Source organism: Clarias gariepinus, chromosome 2 (genome assembly GCF_024256425.1).
Source record: "Clarias gariepinus isolate MV-2021 ecotype Netherlands chromosome 2, CGAR_prim_01v2, whole genome shotgun sequence".
Taxonomy (NCBI): domain Eukaryota; kingdom Metazoa; phylum Chordata; class Actinopteri; order Siluriformes; family Clariidae; genus Clarias; species Clarias gariepinus.
In genome coordinates this window covers 49,625,550-49,642,889 of record NC_071101.1, presented here as the reverse complement: position 1 = coordinate 49,642,889, position 17,340 = coordinate 49,625,550, and the positions used below count along the sequence as shown (strand labels likewise).

The 17,340-nt window shown below is 41.0% G+C and overlaps 2 protein-coding genes and 1 pseudogene across 2 annotated transcripts; 1 reads left to right on the top strand and 2 right to left on the bottom strand.

Moving 5' to 3' along the window:
- Window positions 1–400: 400 nt before the first annotated feature.
- Window positions 401–1,393, bottom strand: LOC128544485 (trace amine-associated receptor 13c-like). Its single transcript, XM_053514632.1, has one exon. It carries the CDS (start codon window positions 1,391–1,393, stop codon window positions 401–403), a length of 993 nt encoding a protein of 330 aa, XP_053370607.1.
- Window positions 1,394–12,210: 10,817 nt separating this feature from the next.
- Window positions 12,211–13,203, bottom strand: LOC128545489 (trace amine-associated receptor 6-like). The gene has a single exon (XM_053515802.1). The coding sequence runs from the start codon at window positions 13,201–13,203 to the stop codon at window positions 12,211–12,213; it is 993 nt and encodes a 330-aa protein (XP_053371777.1).
- A 594-nt stretch (window positions 13,204–13,797) lies between these two features.
- Window positions 13,798–17,340, top strand: LOC128541408 (uncharacterized; annotated as a pseudogene).

The window sequence follows — 17,340 nt, the reverse complement described above, 5'->3', positions numbered from 1 at the left end:
ACATACTTTTAGCCATAAAGTATAATAGTTAAGGGTACTTTAATAGTAAAGGTTAAAGAAAATCTGAAGTAAACAAAAAACTTCATGGCCCTTATCAGTTAAAGCATTCCTTTTCTGTAACTTTCTTTAAATTATTTAAATTTTAAGATTATGTGGAAACTTAACATAATTGTAATAATAATATGGTTATGGACAATACCAACTAAATATTGATTTTATATTGTGATATATTGACAATAAGAATTGCCTTCTTATCCATTTGTTTTAAATTTTATAATAAAATGCTGAAATTTGGCAACATCATCAGAAGGAGTAAAATCTTTGTATGAAATAATATTGACTAATGCAGAGTCAGGTTTAATATTCGCAAAGTTAAAACTAAAGAAAAAGTGAGAATTATTCATGAAAAAACACTGATTAATGCAGAATCTGATTTAAATATTTGAAGTGTAATAATTAATTTAATACATCTCCTAAACCACGGGTAAAACAAGGCATAAATAAATGGATTAATGGTAGAATTGAGATACATTACAATAAGGACTTTATGAACAATTTCTGCCTGTAGTGCAACTATATCACCTAATAAACTATACACAAAATATGGAAGTAAACACACCAGAAACACACACACTAAAATGCCGAGGACTTTAGCTGCTTTTCTCTCAGATTTCATCGAGTGTGAGGTGATTTTCTGTGTTTTAGGTCGTGTGTGATTATTAAGCTCTCTGATAGCAGTGGCATGTTTCTTAGCAATCACAAAAACTAGAGTATAAAATATGATTATGACAGAAAGTGGAAATAGAAATGAATATATGAGATCAATTACAAACCAAACCTGACTTAGAGCAAGAAGGCATTCTCCAGGACACATTAAATAACCTGTAATTATTCCATTGAAATAATAGAATGCCATGCTATATATCAGACACAAAAACAAGTTGGAATAAACAACATTGCACATATTCCTCCTAGAGATTGTGTTTGTGTAGAGAAAGGGTTTTGAAAGAGCCAAATACCGATCCACAGCGATAAGTGCAATGGTATAAGTAGATAAGACTGTAAGAAAAACATTAATTAACCAAAAGATTAGGCAGAAATCTTGTCCAAAAATCCAGCATGACTCGATTGTCCAACTGAACATTGGCGGCATTACAAATGCACCAATTAAGAAATCTGACACAGCCAAAGAGAGCACGAGTGTGTTAGCTGGAGTATGAAGCTGCTTGAAGTGAAAGACTGAAATGATGATGAGCATATTTCCACATACTGTTAGCAGAACTACAGCAGCTGAACACACATACAGTAGGATATCAACTGGAGAAGATACAGATCTCTCTGTACAGGAGAAATGCACACAGAGGTCAGACTGGTTGAACTCTGTCAGGTTCATGAATCTAGTTTTTTCTTTCTGTCTACAGAGCTTAAAATCACATCATGTATTAGATGCTATGCTACTGTTATAAAACTGTTAGTGTAAAAGGTCATGATCGAATGACTTATGACTTAAACAGCGCTAGTGTTTTTATAGTTTAAAACTTGACCCCACCTCCTGATTTGAGTGCCAATATGGTTTAAATGATGTAATGCTTTGTTTGGAACAATAAGGGCTTTTTTTCCCCCGTGTGCATTTCTCCACATTGATGATAATGCACTGGTTACTTTTTCCACATTCATAGTTTGATTGTAATTTGAGGTTATTTGCACATTATATTTTAAAAGTCTGGAAAATTATGTAATAGCTGTATTATTAAACACAGTTTCGATTTGCCCAAAAGTCTGCTGTATGACAAGGAAAGTGTGACACTTTACAAAGATTAGATTTGTCTTACATTCAATCACTGTCACGTTGCCATCTTGAACTGCCGTTATTTCTCCCCTTTTTCCCACGCTGTCATGTCCTCTCGCTCTTACACGTGCTCATGTTTTCTGGCTGTCATGCTTTTTCACACGCCCCGCCTCTTTACACACCGGCATCCCATTCACAACTAATTTCTCCCGGCATTTAAGGAAGCGCAGAGCGCTGTCTCGCTGCCAGATTATTGCGTGCCTTCAAGAGCCCAGTTTTCTCGCGTTTCTTTTCGTTAGTTATCTCCGTCTTCGACCTCGCTTGTTCTCGGTTTTCGCTTCTAGTCTCTCGTTTTTTGGATCTCGTTCGCTGTGTGTTTCCCGGCTGTTTTTGACCTTTCGCTTCGGTTCTCGGTTACGTCTCTGCTCGCTCCCCTTTCAGGTTTTTGCCTCGCTGACTGACTCATTGGCTTTGAACTCTCGCACTGGCTCACGACAACGTCTCTGCTCGCTCCCTTTTGATTCATGCTCCGCGGACGGATCTTTCTGTTTTTTCGACCTGTTTTTACAACCCTGTATTACGTCATCGGGAATCCCCCCGAAACACGGAAGTGCTCGACCGCTGACGTGCCACGCCCCCTTTTTGGCGCTGTAATCTGCACTTGGGTCCTGCTCCTTTAGCTCTCTTCTTCTTCCTGCCGGCTCCTGACAGAATAATCTGGCCAAGATGGACCCAGCAGAACTAAACAGGCTAAGGACCGCTTTGGAGAGCCAGGGTGTCATGTTGGGCTCTCACAAGCAGGATCTCCAAAGCATCAACCAGACTCTTCAAACCATTACAGGTTCCCTTGCTGCTCTTTCGTCACAAATTCAGCACCTCCAGGCGGTGCCCCCGGCGCCGCCCCCGGCCCCTGCTGCTGTTCCAGCGACAGCTCCTCTACAAACTCATGAACCCCGCCTACCAGCCCCACCTTCCTATGATGGCGATCCTGGTACCTGCCGTTCCTTCTTGTCCCAATGCTCCCTGGTTTTAGAGCTGCAATCGTTGTCCTTCCCCACTGAACGCTCCAAAGTCGCATACATCATCACCCTACTCTCGGGTAGGGCCCGGGAATGGGGCACGGCCCTGTGGGATGCTCAGGCTCCATGCTGCAGGGACTTTCACTCTTTCACCACCGAAATGCAAAGAGTGTTCGATCGCTCCTATACCGGACGAGAGGCAGCTACCCAAATCCTCAATCTGCGACAAGGTTCTCATTCTGCTTATGACTTTGCTATTGAGTTTCGTACCCTGGCGGCCTCCAGTGGTTGGGATGAGCGTGCCTTGTGCGACGCCTTCGTTAATGGTCTGGCGGATTCTGTGAAGGACGAATTAGCTTCTCTTGAACTTCCCTCCAGCTTCCAAGAATTAACGGACCTCGCCGGTCGCGTCGACAGCCGTCTTCGTCTTAGACAACGGGGGAGGTGCCGCACACCCAGAGACTGCAGCTCACCTTCTCTTCCTGAACCTGCTCCGGAACCCATGCAAATAGATCGCACCCGCATCTCCCAAGAAGAGCGCCTGCGTCGACGCAGGGAAAGAGCCTGCTTCTATTGTGGTCAAGCTGGCCACTTTCGGGAGACCTGTCCGTTAAAAGGCAAGGCCCCCTAGTGAAACTGAGGGTCCTAGGGGGCCAGAAACAGGACACTAACTCAATCCCTCGCTCCTGCCTTCCTGTCCAGGTGACCATCAACAACAGGTCCCACACAGTATGGGCCCTCATCGACTCTGGAGCTGACCAGAACCTGATCTGCCCCTGCACTGTAGAAACCCTCAAGATCTCCTCCACCCCCCTTGAGCACCCTCTTCCTGTTCAAGCTCTGGATGGTAGCAGCCTTAACCCCATCACTCACCGCACTCTCCCCGTGAGTTAAGAATTTCTGGCAATCACACAGAGACTATTTCATTTCTCATCATGCATCCCACACCCCAATTGTTCTTGGACGCCCCTGGCTAGTAAAACACAATCCTCATGTAGATTGGCTCAGGAACACGATCCTAGGGTGGAACCCTTCCTGTCTGTCCTCATGCCTTCTCTCTGCATCCATTCAGCCTTCTTCTACTACAGATAAAGGGGAGTTCCCCGATCTCACCAATGTGCCCCCGGAGTATACTGACCTCCGAGAAGTTTTCAGTAAGTCTCGTGCTACCTCCCTGCCACCACATCGACCATATGATTGTGCCATAGATCTTCTCCCAGGCACAGCCCCCCCGAGGGGGCGTCTCTATTCTCTTTCTTCCCCTGAAAGAAAGGCCATGGACCAATACATCACTGAATCGCTAGCAGCTGGAATCATCCGACCTTCTTCCTCACCTGCATTCTTCTTTGTGGAGAAAAAAGACAAATCTTTACGACCCTGCATTGATTATCGGGGACTTAACGAAATCACAATTAAAAATCGGTATCCTCTTCCCCTCATGACCATGGCTTTTGAGCTTTTGCAGGGAGCACGCATCTTCACGAAACTGGACCTTCGTAATGCCTATCACCTCATCAGGATCAGGGAAGGGGACGAGTGGAAAACAGCATTTAACACGCCTACTGGTCATTACGAATATCTAGTGGTCCCCTTCGGACTAACTAATGCACCCGCTGTTTTTCAAGCCCTGATAAATGATGTCTTTAGAGACTTTCTGAATGTGTGTGTGTTTGTCTACCTGGACAACATCTTAATCTTTTCTCGCTCCCTCGATGAACATGTTACCCACGTTCGCCAGGTATTACAGAGGCTGCTTGAGAACAAACTTTTTGTCAAGGCGGAAGGAGTTTCACCAGAAATTCACTTATTTTCTGGGGTTTGTGATTTCTCCCTCCAAGATCCAGATGGAACCCTCTAAAGTCAAAGCAGTTACTGACTGGCCCACGCCCACCTCAAGACGGGACCTCCAACGCTTCTTAGGGTTTGCCAATTTTTATCGTAGATTCATAAGGAACTATAGCACTTTGGCTCCTCCCCTCACAGCCCTCACCTCCTCAAAACTTCCCTTTCAGTGGAACACAAGGGCAAAGGAGTCCTTTACTAACCTCAAACAAAGGTTTACTTCAGCTCCCATCCTTTCTATCCCAGACCCCTCCCTCCAATTCACAGTTGAGGTGGATGCTTCCGAGACCAGGGCTGGAGCTATCCTTTCTCAGAGAAGCCCCAAAGACAACAAGTTACATCCCTGTTCATTTTTTTCTCGTTGTCTTACTCCTGCCGAAAGGAATTACGACATTGGTGATCGAGAGCTACTAGCCGTCAAGCTAGCCCTTGAAGACATTGGTTGGAGGGGGCTCAGCATCCCTTTTTGGTTTGGACAGACCACAGAAACCTTGAATACCTAAAATTAGCCAAGAGGTTAAATGCTCGTCAAGCCCGCTGGTCTTTATTTTTTTTCAAGGTTCAACTTCACTATATCTTACCGCCCAGGCTCTAAGAACACCAAGCCAGATGCTCTTTCACGACAATTCTCGTCGCCCCAGAATCATTCCCCTACTGAAAGCATCCTCCCACCACACTGCCTTGTGGCTGCCACCCAACAGGACATCGAAGTCCTGGTCAGTTTGTCTCCGAATCAGTTCGCCCACAGGTACTCGAATGGGGACACTGTTCCAGACTGGCCTGTCACCCCGGGGGGGCCCGCACCTTGTACCTGATTCAGCAACGTTTCTGGTGGGCAACTATGAGGGAGGACGTTTTTGGATTCATGGCTGCATGTGAGGCGTGTTCAAGAAACAAGTCACCCAACCAACCTCCAGCCGGTTTCCTTCAACCTCTCCCCATCCCTCACCGTCCTTGGTCTCACATCGCCCTTCCAACTTCAGAGGGGAACTCCTGCATTATGACCATCGTTGATCGTTTCTCCAGATCCGCCCATTTCGTCCCCCTGACTAAACTCCCTTCAGCCAAGGAGACTGCTGAGCTGCTCATCCTCCATGTTTTTCAGCTCCACGGACTTCCTGTTGACATTGTTTCTGACAGGGGACCCCAGTTTTCTGCACACTTCTGGAAGGCCTTCTGCAGACTCATCGGTGCTACGCCTAGCCTGTCGTTGGGTTACCATCCTCAGTCAAATGGACAGACAGAGAGAACAAACCAGAAACTGGAAACCGCTTTGAGGTGCATGACATCACAGAATCCGACTTCATGGAGCAGGATGCTCCCATGGGTAGAATATGCCCACAACTCCCTTCCCACCTCATCTACAAGAATGTCTCCTTTCCAGTGCTGTTTGGGGTATCAACCACCCCTGTTCCCTTCTCAGGAAGAAGAGGTTATGGTCCCTGACAATCACTGTTTGCTTCATACATGGACAACATCCATATGTAGTTCTTCCACAAACTATTACCACAAATTTGGTGGCACACCATTATATAATAATCTTTTTATAACGCAGTATCTCCCCTACACAGGTTAAACACAAACTTAGCACAAACAGAGCTACAACCAATAATCACAGCCACATTCCGCAAGTCTTTCTTAAAAATTGAACTAATTGACAAAACATAATAGGCCTGTTGTTTTAAAAGGGCTCAACATGTGATGTACAGGTGACCACATACATTTGGCCAAGTAATATAATAGTTTAGGGTATAGTTTTAACATGTAATTTTAAAGAAAATCTGAACTAAACAACAAATACTTCTTATTATTAATATTATTGTAAACAGTTGATCCATAGTCGTTATCAGTCAAATGATTCCCTTTTTAATGTGCATCTGTAACTTCTAGAAGAAAAAATTGTAATGGAAAAGTCACATTTCAATTATGTATTAATGATTGTTTTAAACTTGTTTGTCGAAGCCTAGAAACACAAGGCCGAGAACAGAACTCGATTGTACAGTAGTTGTTCCTGAATAAATGATAAGGTATGGACATTTGGTCTGGGTCAGATTAAGAGTCATGAGTTTGAATGTAGGAACTTCATGTACATGTTAAGATGCTGATTATGTTAACAGATAAAAATAAACTTCTTTTGTAAGTACTAAGTTGAGGCAAGGTTCTTATGTTTCCTTAATGATGTTGCACTTTTGACTTGTTACAGTTCACTTGTTCCAGGACTGACCATGTTACACTTTTCAGTATTGATCTTATTTTAAATAAATGCTTTATTTTTTCCCAATTTAATGGAGGCACAGACTGCAAGAGAGACTGTGGTAAAGCGAGAACCACCACTCGCTTACAGACGTGGTAAATGTTCGTATAAGGTGGTAAAAAATTATGGCTCTACCCGCAATAGCACTTCAGTGCAAAGTGATATTTTTTTACAGTGCTCAGGAAAATGTACAGTTCGCTGGTGCAGTATATTTTTCAGGTGACAACACAAACCAAGGGAGGGGGAAAACAAAAAGAAACCCAAAGTACCAAAAAAAAGAGGAAAAATAAAGGTGGGGAAATAAATTTAAAAAAAATCAAAATAAATTATGTATCCACAATATAACAAATAGAAAAATAGCTCAAGGCACCACAGTTGCGCTTTCGCTCTGACTTGGTTAACAAGCAACCATGTTGGTCTCCTCTTTTATAGGCCAGACTCCGCCCCTCCTGGGACTCTCTCATCAATAGGTAGGTACTTTCATACAGAAACCATTACTTTACTACTGTCACATGGTTAAGACATATTTAACACAAACCTGGTAACAGTTTTCACACAGCAAAATGAAAATATAACAATACTTTATCGAAACAATGTATTTAATAGGTAAATTTTTTCCAGCCACAAATTATTAATATTATTGTAAACAGTTGATCCATAGTAGGATAATAGGTAAATTTTTCCCAGCCACAAATTTAGGCACCCTTCCTGACATTACACAATGGTTTGGCCAGACCAGTGCAGTCATAACTGCACGCCGCCCGGTCACTCTGTTCGGCCAATTCAGCATCACACACTGGAGTGCCGGCCGTCACACGCCTGCTTAAACAAAGCATAACAGCACGACAAAATAGCACAACACATTAAATGACCGGGATTATGAACACGCATAAACAGAGGGAGTAATGTACATTATGTACATGTACCATAGGAAGCGTGTGTGCACCTGTGCTGCCAATGGCAGGTAGAAATAGCGGGAGGGTAGTGAACGTGATGTTTTTTCAGAGGTAAGCATGTGTGCGTGCATGCATGCATGCATGCGTGTGTGTGTGTGTGTGTGCGCAGAGGGACAGAGAATATGTCATGTATTCATATTTACAATATGAATGTGTGTGCCAGGGTTGCTCAGCAGTGACATCTAGGCCAGCTTTGTCAAAGACCTTTCACCCACTTAATTGAATTTATAGGCAATACTATTATTATAAAATCTGATTTTAATAAGAAAATGTAAAACAGCTTTAAAGATACAGATTTTAACCAAATCATTCTTAAGTGTATTGATTTATTTTACTTAAGAGTTAAGTGTATTTATTTACTTAAGTTTATTCATTTATTTTACTTAAAAGAGTAAGAAAAAACTTTGAGACAGTGTTTACTGAGTTTTGCACAAGATTTTGTACATAATTCTTGTTAAAAATGTGTAGAATTCAATTCAATTTTATTTATATAGCGCTTTTAGCAATGGTCATTGTCTCAAAGCAGCTTCACAAAAAAAAAAAAATATATTATTTTTTATTTATTTTTTTTAGAAAAGAAAAGAAAATATTTGGAAGTGTGTATGAGTGAGAAAAATGTGATAATAATAAAATGAATAAATGATGAATGAAATGTCTCTGATGAGCAAGCCAAGGGTGACGGCGACAGTGGCAAGGAAAAACTCCCTGAGATGGCAATAGGAAGAAACCTTGAGAGGAACCAGACTCAACAGGGAACCCATCCTCATCTGGGTGATAACAGATAGAAATAACATCAAGTGTGTTGTGCAGGTGAAAGTTCAGTATAACAGAAGTTGTGTAGATTCAGTTCAGCAGTAGGTGCAGAGGGCAGATGGGGTCTGGATCACTGGAAGCACAGGAGCAGGATGGTAGCTCCAGCCATCATAAAGCAGAATCCAGCTAGAGCAGGTCCTTCTCAAGATGCCTTAGAAACCTTGCAGGGTTGGCCTTTGTCTACTAAAGCTGGCACAATCTCCAGATGCCTCGGGATGGGTAGAAAAATACAGAAAAGATGGAGAGAATTAGCATAGTTGCCATTCAGGATAGGTGTACTGGAGTATAAGGTTATGGGATGAGTTACGCGTATGCCAGATTAAAGAGATGCGTCTTGAGTCTATTTTTGAATTGGGAAACCTGGTCTGCTCCCCGAAAAGTGTCTGGAAGGCTATTCCAAAGCTTTGGAGCCAAATATGAAAATGCCCTGCCCCCTTTTGTAGATTTTAAAATTCAAAAAAAGAGTTTTGTGATCTTAAGGGACGTGGTGGATTATAGCGTATCAAAAGACTGGTTAGGTATGAGGGAGCTAAACCATTTAAAGCCTTGTATGTAAGTAATACTATTTTGTAATTAATTCTAAATTGAACAGGTAGCCAGTGCAGGGATGATAATATAGGTGTTATATGATCATATTTTCTGGATCTAGTGAGAACCCTGGCGGCTGCATTTTGGACTAACTGTAGCTTGTTTATTGAGGATGCAGGACAACCACCTAGTAATGCATTTTAAAGCCTTTAGTTAAAGAATTAAAGCCTTTAGTATATTTAAGTTAGACAGTTAACAGTAAAAGTGTTTACAGTGTACAGATGTTGTACAAATGGTAAAAATGTGTAAAATAAAAAAATGTACTGACTGAATAAAGTAATGCAAACCAAAAAAATATATTTTTATTTTTATTGTATGTAAAAATATATATAATTCCGTTGATCTAATTGAGTTAATAGTTATATAAAAACAAGATTGTTAATTTGATTCAACTAAACAAGATTACATTATCTTTATATAAAAAAAAAATTAAGTTTACTGAAATAGATAATGTTACTTAAAATCAATGGCACATAGCTATGTGGAACCTGTTGCCATAAAAAAGTTTATTAAATCCAACATATCATTTTTTTGAGGCACAAATCTGGGGAAGGTCACATAACAATTTCTGCTGCTTTAAAGGTCCCAATGAGCAGTGGGCCTCTATCATCTGTAAGTGGAAGAAGTTCGAAACCGCCAGGACTTTTTCTAGAGCTGGCCAGCTAAACTAAGTGATCGAGGGAGAAGGGCCTTAGTCAGGGAGGTGACCAAAAACTCAATGGTCATTTTGTCAGAGCTCCAGAGAACTGTGGAGAGAGGAGAACCTTCCAAAAGGAAAACCATCGATACAGCAATCCACCAATCAGGCCTATATGGTAGAGTGGCCAGATGGAAGCCACTCCTTAGTAAAAGGCACATGGTAGCCCGACTGAAGTTTGCCGAAAAGCCACGTAAAGTACTCTCAGACCATGAGAAACAAAATTCTCAGGTCTGATGAGACTTTCTGGCCACTCTGTGCATAAAAAGCTATATTGTAACCTGTCCTATAAAGAGTTGGAACAACTAAAAGAGCTTTGTGGTGTTTCACAGGAAGTAGCACCAAAACGGACAAGAAGTGACCAGTACCAGTTTCAGGAGCTGAGTTGACCTTGGATGCCAGAGATGTTGTCACTGCTGGTTGTAGGTTATGTGCTCATTGCAAAGCAGATCATGGCAAAGGGCAAAACAACCTTGGAAATGCCAGGCATACAAAGGTTCACTGTGTTTTAAGTTGAACAGGAACTGCTTTCAAGAGTGGTACAGGGATGTGTGACTATCCAAACCATACACCCATTTTATCTTGTACAGTTCCTGTTTGCACAATTTGCCTTTAAATGTCTATTTTTTTTTTTTTTTTTTAAATGTGTTCCTGTTGGAGTTTTACCCTTTTTTTTGTTTTTGCACATTTTTTTTATTATCTTGCACTGTTTTACCCTGAATGTTCGTCTTTTTTCAGTTTTTATTTCGCACAGTTCCTTTGCAGTTTTACCCTGCATGTATGTTTTTGCACAGTTTATGTCCTGCACTGTTGTTTACATTTTTGCACTTTTTATTTATTTTAACCTGTTCCTGTAATTTTTGCAAGTGTATCTTAAGTTATACTAAATAAACCACAAACAAAGAAATATGTTTCTGTCCTTAAATGATTTTCTTGTAGCACTTTCCTCTGTCCCATACCTGAGAGAAAGGGGGAATTATACAGCTCATTATGTGGGTCTCTGTCCTCTCTGGTGAGAATTCCAACATTATTCATGATCATTCACATATCCTCAAATATGGCCTTTCCAAACAAAAAGAATCTTAGAAAATTTAAATTAATGTATTGTTTTCTGTAAATGAGTAGGCGAGATGATTCTCACATCAATTCGAAATAAAACCTCTACACTAAAAGATCTAGGTCGCAATAGCCTTTTACACAAAAAGTACACAAATGAATGTGTTTTGTGGTCATATTTTAGTGACTTATTTTTGTTGTTGTTGTTTTTAATAACCACGCATAACTGTTTTTTTTCTCCAATATACAAACCTTTACATCCAGTTATATGTAACTGAAAAATCCACAAATGTCAGTACATGTCAGAATCTCTTTAGGGCTACAAAACACTTTCAGACTAAGGGTTAAAGTGCCAAAATAATCATTGTAATTAATTGTATTAATATTAAAAGGCCTTAAAACACACAATGCATAACAGCTTGCTTAATTCTGTCTTTGCACTATATATCTTATCCATAATCAATCCTGTACAAACCATTATAGAAAAATGCATATAGTATTAAGGGACTAATACAGACTGATGTGGGTTGGGGATGATGGATGACACTTTAACAAAAAACATAGACTATGCTTAAATTCTACAAGTCCTAGGTGAGCTAAAGTTAGAGCAAATTTAAAGCCTCCTTAACTGGCATATTTACTAAATAAATTCATTTAAATTATAGCACATGTCATAGTATTAGTGGTCTTAGAGTAATATGGGGAATGACATAAATCATCAAATCACCCCCTCAGCTGATAGAATAGGCCCAAGTAGACCTCACAATGGGTATTTATGATTTGTTTGCAATATGTTTGTTATAACTGTCACCAGTTCTACCCGCTGACTCATAGCTTTGCCACCTACACTGATGATGATGCACGGGTTATATTCTGTCCATTATATTTTAATTGTAATTTGAGGTTTTATACACGTTATATTATGAAAGTCTGGTCTACTATGAAAGTCAAATACCTAACATGATTGTAATGATAATATATTTATGGATAATACCAAATAAATATTACTTTTATATTGTAATATGTTGACAATAAAAATGTATTTCTTATCGATTTGTTTTAAATTTTATAATAAAATAGTAATATTTGGCCACATCATCAGAAGGAGTAAAAACTTTTCATGAAAGAATGTTGATTAATGCAGAGTCAGTTTGGAATATTCGCAGAGTTAAAACTAAAGAAAAAGTAAAAATTATTCATGAAAAAACACTGATTAACGCAGAGTCTGGTTGAAATATTTGCCATGTAATAATTAATTTAATACATTTTCTAAACCATGGGTAAAACAAAGCATAAATAAATGGATTAATAGTGGAACTGAGATACATTATAATAAGGACTTTATGAACAATTTCTGATTGTAATTCAACCATATCCCCTATTAAATTATACACAAAATATGGAAGTAAACACACCAGAAACACAAATACTAAAATGCCGAGGACTTTAGCTGCTTTTCTTTCAGATTTCATCGAGTGTGAGGTGATTTTCTGTGTTTTAGACCATTTGTGGTTATTAAGCTCTCTGATAGCAGTGGCATGTTTCTTAGCAATCACAAAAACTAAAGTATAAAATATGATTATGATGGAAAGTGGAAATAAAAATGAAAATATGAGATTAATTACAAACCAAACCTGACTCACAGTGAGAAGGCATTCTCCAGGACACATTACATAACCTGTAAATATTCCATTGAAATAATAGAATGCTATGGTATTAACCAGACACAAAAGTAAGTTGAAATAAACAACATTGCACATATTCCTTCTAGAGATTGTGTTTGTGTAGAGAAAAGGGTTTGATAGAGCCAAATACCGATCCACAGCGATAAGTGCAATGGTATAAGTAGATGAGGCTGTGAGAAAACCATTAATTAACAAAAAAATTATGCAAAAGTCTCTCCCAAAAATCCAGCATGACTCGATAGTCCAACTGAACATTGGTGGCATTACAAATACACCAATGAAGAAATCTGACACAGCCAAAGAGAGCACGAGTGTGTTAGTCGGGGTATGAAGCTGCTTGAAGTGAAAAACAGAGATGATGATGAGCAGATTTCCACATACTGTTAGCAAAACCACAGCAGCTGAACACACGTACAGTAAGATATCAACTGCAGGAGATACAGATCTCTCTTGACAGTAGAAATGCTCACAATGATCAGACTGATTAAACTCTGTCAGGTTCATGATTTTTTTTTTCTGTCTACAGAGTTTAAAAATCACATGATGTATTAGATGCTACCATTATAAAACTGCTAGTGTAAAATGTCATGATTAAATGACTTATGACTCAAACAGTGCTTGTGTTTTTATAGTTTAAAACTTGATCACACCTCCTCATTTGAGTGTCAATATGATTTAAATGATGTAATGCTTTGTTTAGAACAAACAGGGCCTTTTTTCCCCCAATTTATTAGATAGGAGAAATGCAACAATTAGACTTGTTGAACCCCAACAGGTTCATGCCTTTAGCAATCAAGTAATGTCACCACGTTTTAAAGAAAGATACATTGAGGGATTTAATAATGTAACTGACAGGTAAAGTGAATAACATCGATCTTATTACAATAGCACATCTCATATGTTGAAATATATTAAGTAAAAAGTAAAAATTAAGGCGTTTAAGGGCAAGCATGAAATTATTGCAATTTTGACAAGAAACAAATTTGTTTGTTGGCTACATTACTCTGTAAGATCAACGCCAAAACAACATAAGTTGTGGGGTGGTGCAGGTATGCGCTGGATAACAACTATTAAAAATGTTCCAAAGAAGAACAACCGATGAATCAGTAAACCGATTATAAGAAGTAAATTCTGGCTATAAACGAAACCATTTGAGGTAACAGGTTCGCTCTCCTCAGTGATGCACCCACTGAGAAACCTAAAAGAGCTCTGGTTATAGGAGACTCTATATTGAGACATGTGAAATTAGCTAGACCTTTAGGGGCGCCAGCGGCAGTGGTTAGGTGTATCCTGGGAGCCAGAGCACCGGACATAGCAGGTAATCTTAGGGCTCTAGGACAGCATAGGTTCTCAAAGATAGTGGTACATGCTGGAGCTAACGATATACGCCTTTGTCAGTCAGAGATTAGTAAGAATAACTTTATAGAGGTGTTTAAATTAGCGAAGGCGATGTCCGATGTAATATGCTCTGGTCCCATCCCAATGAGGCGTGGCGACATAGCTTACAGCAGGTTATGGTCGCTGAACCGCTGGATGTCCGGGTGGTGCTCCGAAAACAACGTGGGCTAATTGGAAGACCTTTGAGGGCAAATCTGGCCTGTTAGGGCGGGACGGTGTCCATCCCACTCGGGAAGGTGCTGCTCTCATTTCCTGTAGTATAGCTCATAGTCTCAGAAGAGGCCTAGTTAATCGGTGACAATCCAGAGCCCAGGCCAGGGAGCAGACAGACAGGCTAAACCAACCGTCTGCTAGCTGCATAGAGTCGTCACTCAGGGTTCACTATATTGAGACTGTGTCTGTTCCCCGAGCTAAAAACAAATTTAGAAAGACTCAGAAAGTCTGTTTTAGTAATTTAATTAACATAGATATTACAAACTCAGATCACACTGAATGCGCAGCCGGCACCTCTGATCTGAAGCTAGGACTGTTAAATATTAGATCTTTCGCATCTAAAGCAGTTATTATTAATGAAACTATCACAGACCAGGAGTTTGATATATTATGTTTACCTGAAACCTGGATTAAACAGGACGAGTATGTAGCTCTAAATGAAGCTAGTCCTCCTGGATACAGCTACATACACCAGCCTCGGTTAACTAGTAGAGGAGGAGGCGTCGCAGTTATTTACAACGACAATCTGACTATTGTACAAAAACACAGATTTAAATTTAATGCATTTGAAATTCTCTATAGTAACATAAAGTCAGCTCAGACGATTCCGCTAATCCTCATTTACAGACCCCCAGGGCCGTACTCTGAATTTCTCTGTGAATTTGCAGATTTCCTTTCAAACCTTGTCGTTTCTGTAGACAAAGCGTTAATTGCTGGAGATTTTAATATTCATTTTGAGAATCCAGAAGACCCTCTGAGAACAGCATTTATGTCCATACTGGACTTAGTAGGAGTAAATCAGTGTGTAGTAGGACCCACTCATAAAGCAGGTCACACTTTGGACTTAATATTATCCTTTGGATTAAGTAAAAGAAACATAATTACAATTCCACAGTCTGAAGTTATATCAGATCACTGTCTTGTCTCGATTTAAGTGACTCATAATAATAATGTACGCACAGCACCGCGATACCGCCTTAAACGTACATTCACATCAAATACGAAACAGAGCTTTAGCGATAATCTTCCAGAGTTATCAACTTTGATTGGATCGCCATTTGATTCCACAGAACTCGATCAAGCGACTGAATATCTAGAGTCAACACTTCGTTATAGCTTAGATAATGTAGCTCCAGTTAAAAGAAAAATGATTAGAGATAAGAAACTCACTCCTTGGTATAACGATCACACACGCACTCTAAAACAAACCGCTCGGAAATTAGAACGCAAATGGCGTCAAACTAAATTGTTAGTTTTTCAAAAGCTGCTAGGTCAATGTATCTCTCCACTTTTATAGAAAATAACAAAAATAATCCTTGATTTTTATTTAATACCATAGCCGATTACCGATTTTTATTTTAATACCATTAAAAACAAGATCACTGCAGAAATCTCCACAACAACAACATACAGTGGTGAGGATTCTTGAACTTTTTTAATAACAAAATCATAAATATTAGGCAAAAACTTCAGGCTGTATCAGTCAGGATTTAGGCCTCATCACAGCACAGAGACAGCACTCGTTAAAGTAGTAAATGACCTCCTAGTGGCCTCTGATCAGGGTTGTGTCACTATACTTGTGTTACTCGACCTTAGTGCAGCTTTTGACACTATTGATCATAGAAGATTCAAGGCTTGGGTTTACCAACATGGAATACTCCCAAGACTCCTCTGGCCCCTGCTCATCTATGAGGTCCCCATGAATGTGGTTGAAGATTTTGAGCAGAAGGTGAGCAGCTATTTACGTAGATGGCTGGGATTGCGACGTAGCCTGAGTAACATCGCCCTGTATGGGAATACCAACAAGCTTAGACTCCCTTTTGGCTCAGTCAGGGAGGAGTTCATTGTGGCACGGGCACGGGAACACCTGCAGTATTCTGGATCTAGAGATGCGAAAGTGTCCGGGGCAGGGATTGCCGTTAGGACAGGGAGGAAGTGGAGGGCAGCAGAGGCAGTCCAGCAAGCTGAAACTCGGCTGAAGCACAAGGCCATCTTTGGGACAGTAGCGCAAGGCAGAGCCAGATTTGGGAGTTTAACAGCAACCCGGTACGACTTAGCCAGCGGGAGGGAGAGGCAGAGGTTGGTGCAGGAGGAGGTGCGTGCTTCAGTTGAGGAGGAGAGAACCAGCAGAGCAGTGGCCATGCGGCAGCAAGGTGCCTGGATGAAGTGGGAGCAGGCGATGGAGCGGAATGTCACCTGGAAGGACATCTGGACATGGAACCCCCAGAGAATCAGGTTTTTTATCCAGGGGGTCTATGACATTCTTTCCAGCCCATCTAACCTGTACACATGGGGCAGAGTAGAGACACCGGCATGCCCGCTGTGTTCCAAGCCAGGGACGTTAGAACACATCTTGAGTAGCTGCTCCAAGGCATTAGGCGAGGGCCGGTATCGGTGGAGACACAATCAGGTCCTTAAATCAATTGCTGACGCAATCAGCAAGGGGATCAAGGACAGCCGATACCGCCAAGCCACAGCCAAGGCCATTCACTTCATCAAGGAAGGACAAAGGCCAGAGGAAACATCAAAGAGCTGCTCTGCTGGGTTGCTTTCCACAGCCCGAGACTGGGTGATGTCAGTTGACCTAGAGAGGCAACTGAAGATTCCACAACACATCACCCAGTCTACATTGAGACCTGACATCATTTTGGTCTCTGAGGCCACAAGACAGTTAATCTTGCTGGAGCTAACAGTGCCCTGGGAGGAGAGGCTCAGGAGAGGAAGAGGAAAAAACTATCAGGAGCTAGTGGAGCAGTGTCGGATGAATGGGTGGAGGACCAGGTGTATGCCAGTGGAAATAGGCAGTCGGGGATTTGCCAGCCAGACCCTGAGCAAGGCCTATGGTACACTGGGCATAACAGGCATCAACCGAAGAAGAGCCATAAGTAGCAATGTGGAGGCAGTCGAGAAAGCATCCAGATGGCTCTGGTTGAAGAGGGGAGAACGGTGGGGGCGGTAGCATGCCACTTGGACACAGGCCGGGGTCTGATCAGATCGGTCGGGTCGCCTGGAGGAGGGTGTCTGTTGTAA

What these genes read in the sequence shown, in the direction of transcription:
- LOC128544485 (XM_053514632.1), bottom strand. Translation starts at nt 1,393, where the DNA reads ATGAACCTGACAGAGTTCAACCAGTCTGACCTCTGTGTGCATTTCTCC.
- LOC128545489 (XM_053515802.1), bottom strand. Translation starts at nt 13,203, where the DNA reads ATGAACCTGACAGAGTTTAATCAGTCTGATCATTGTGAGCATTTCTAC.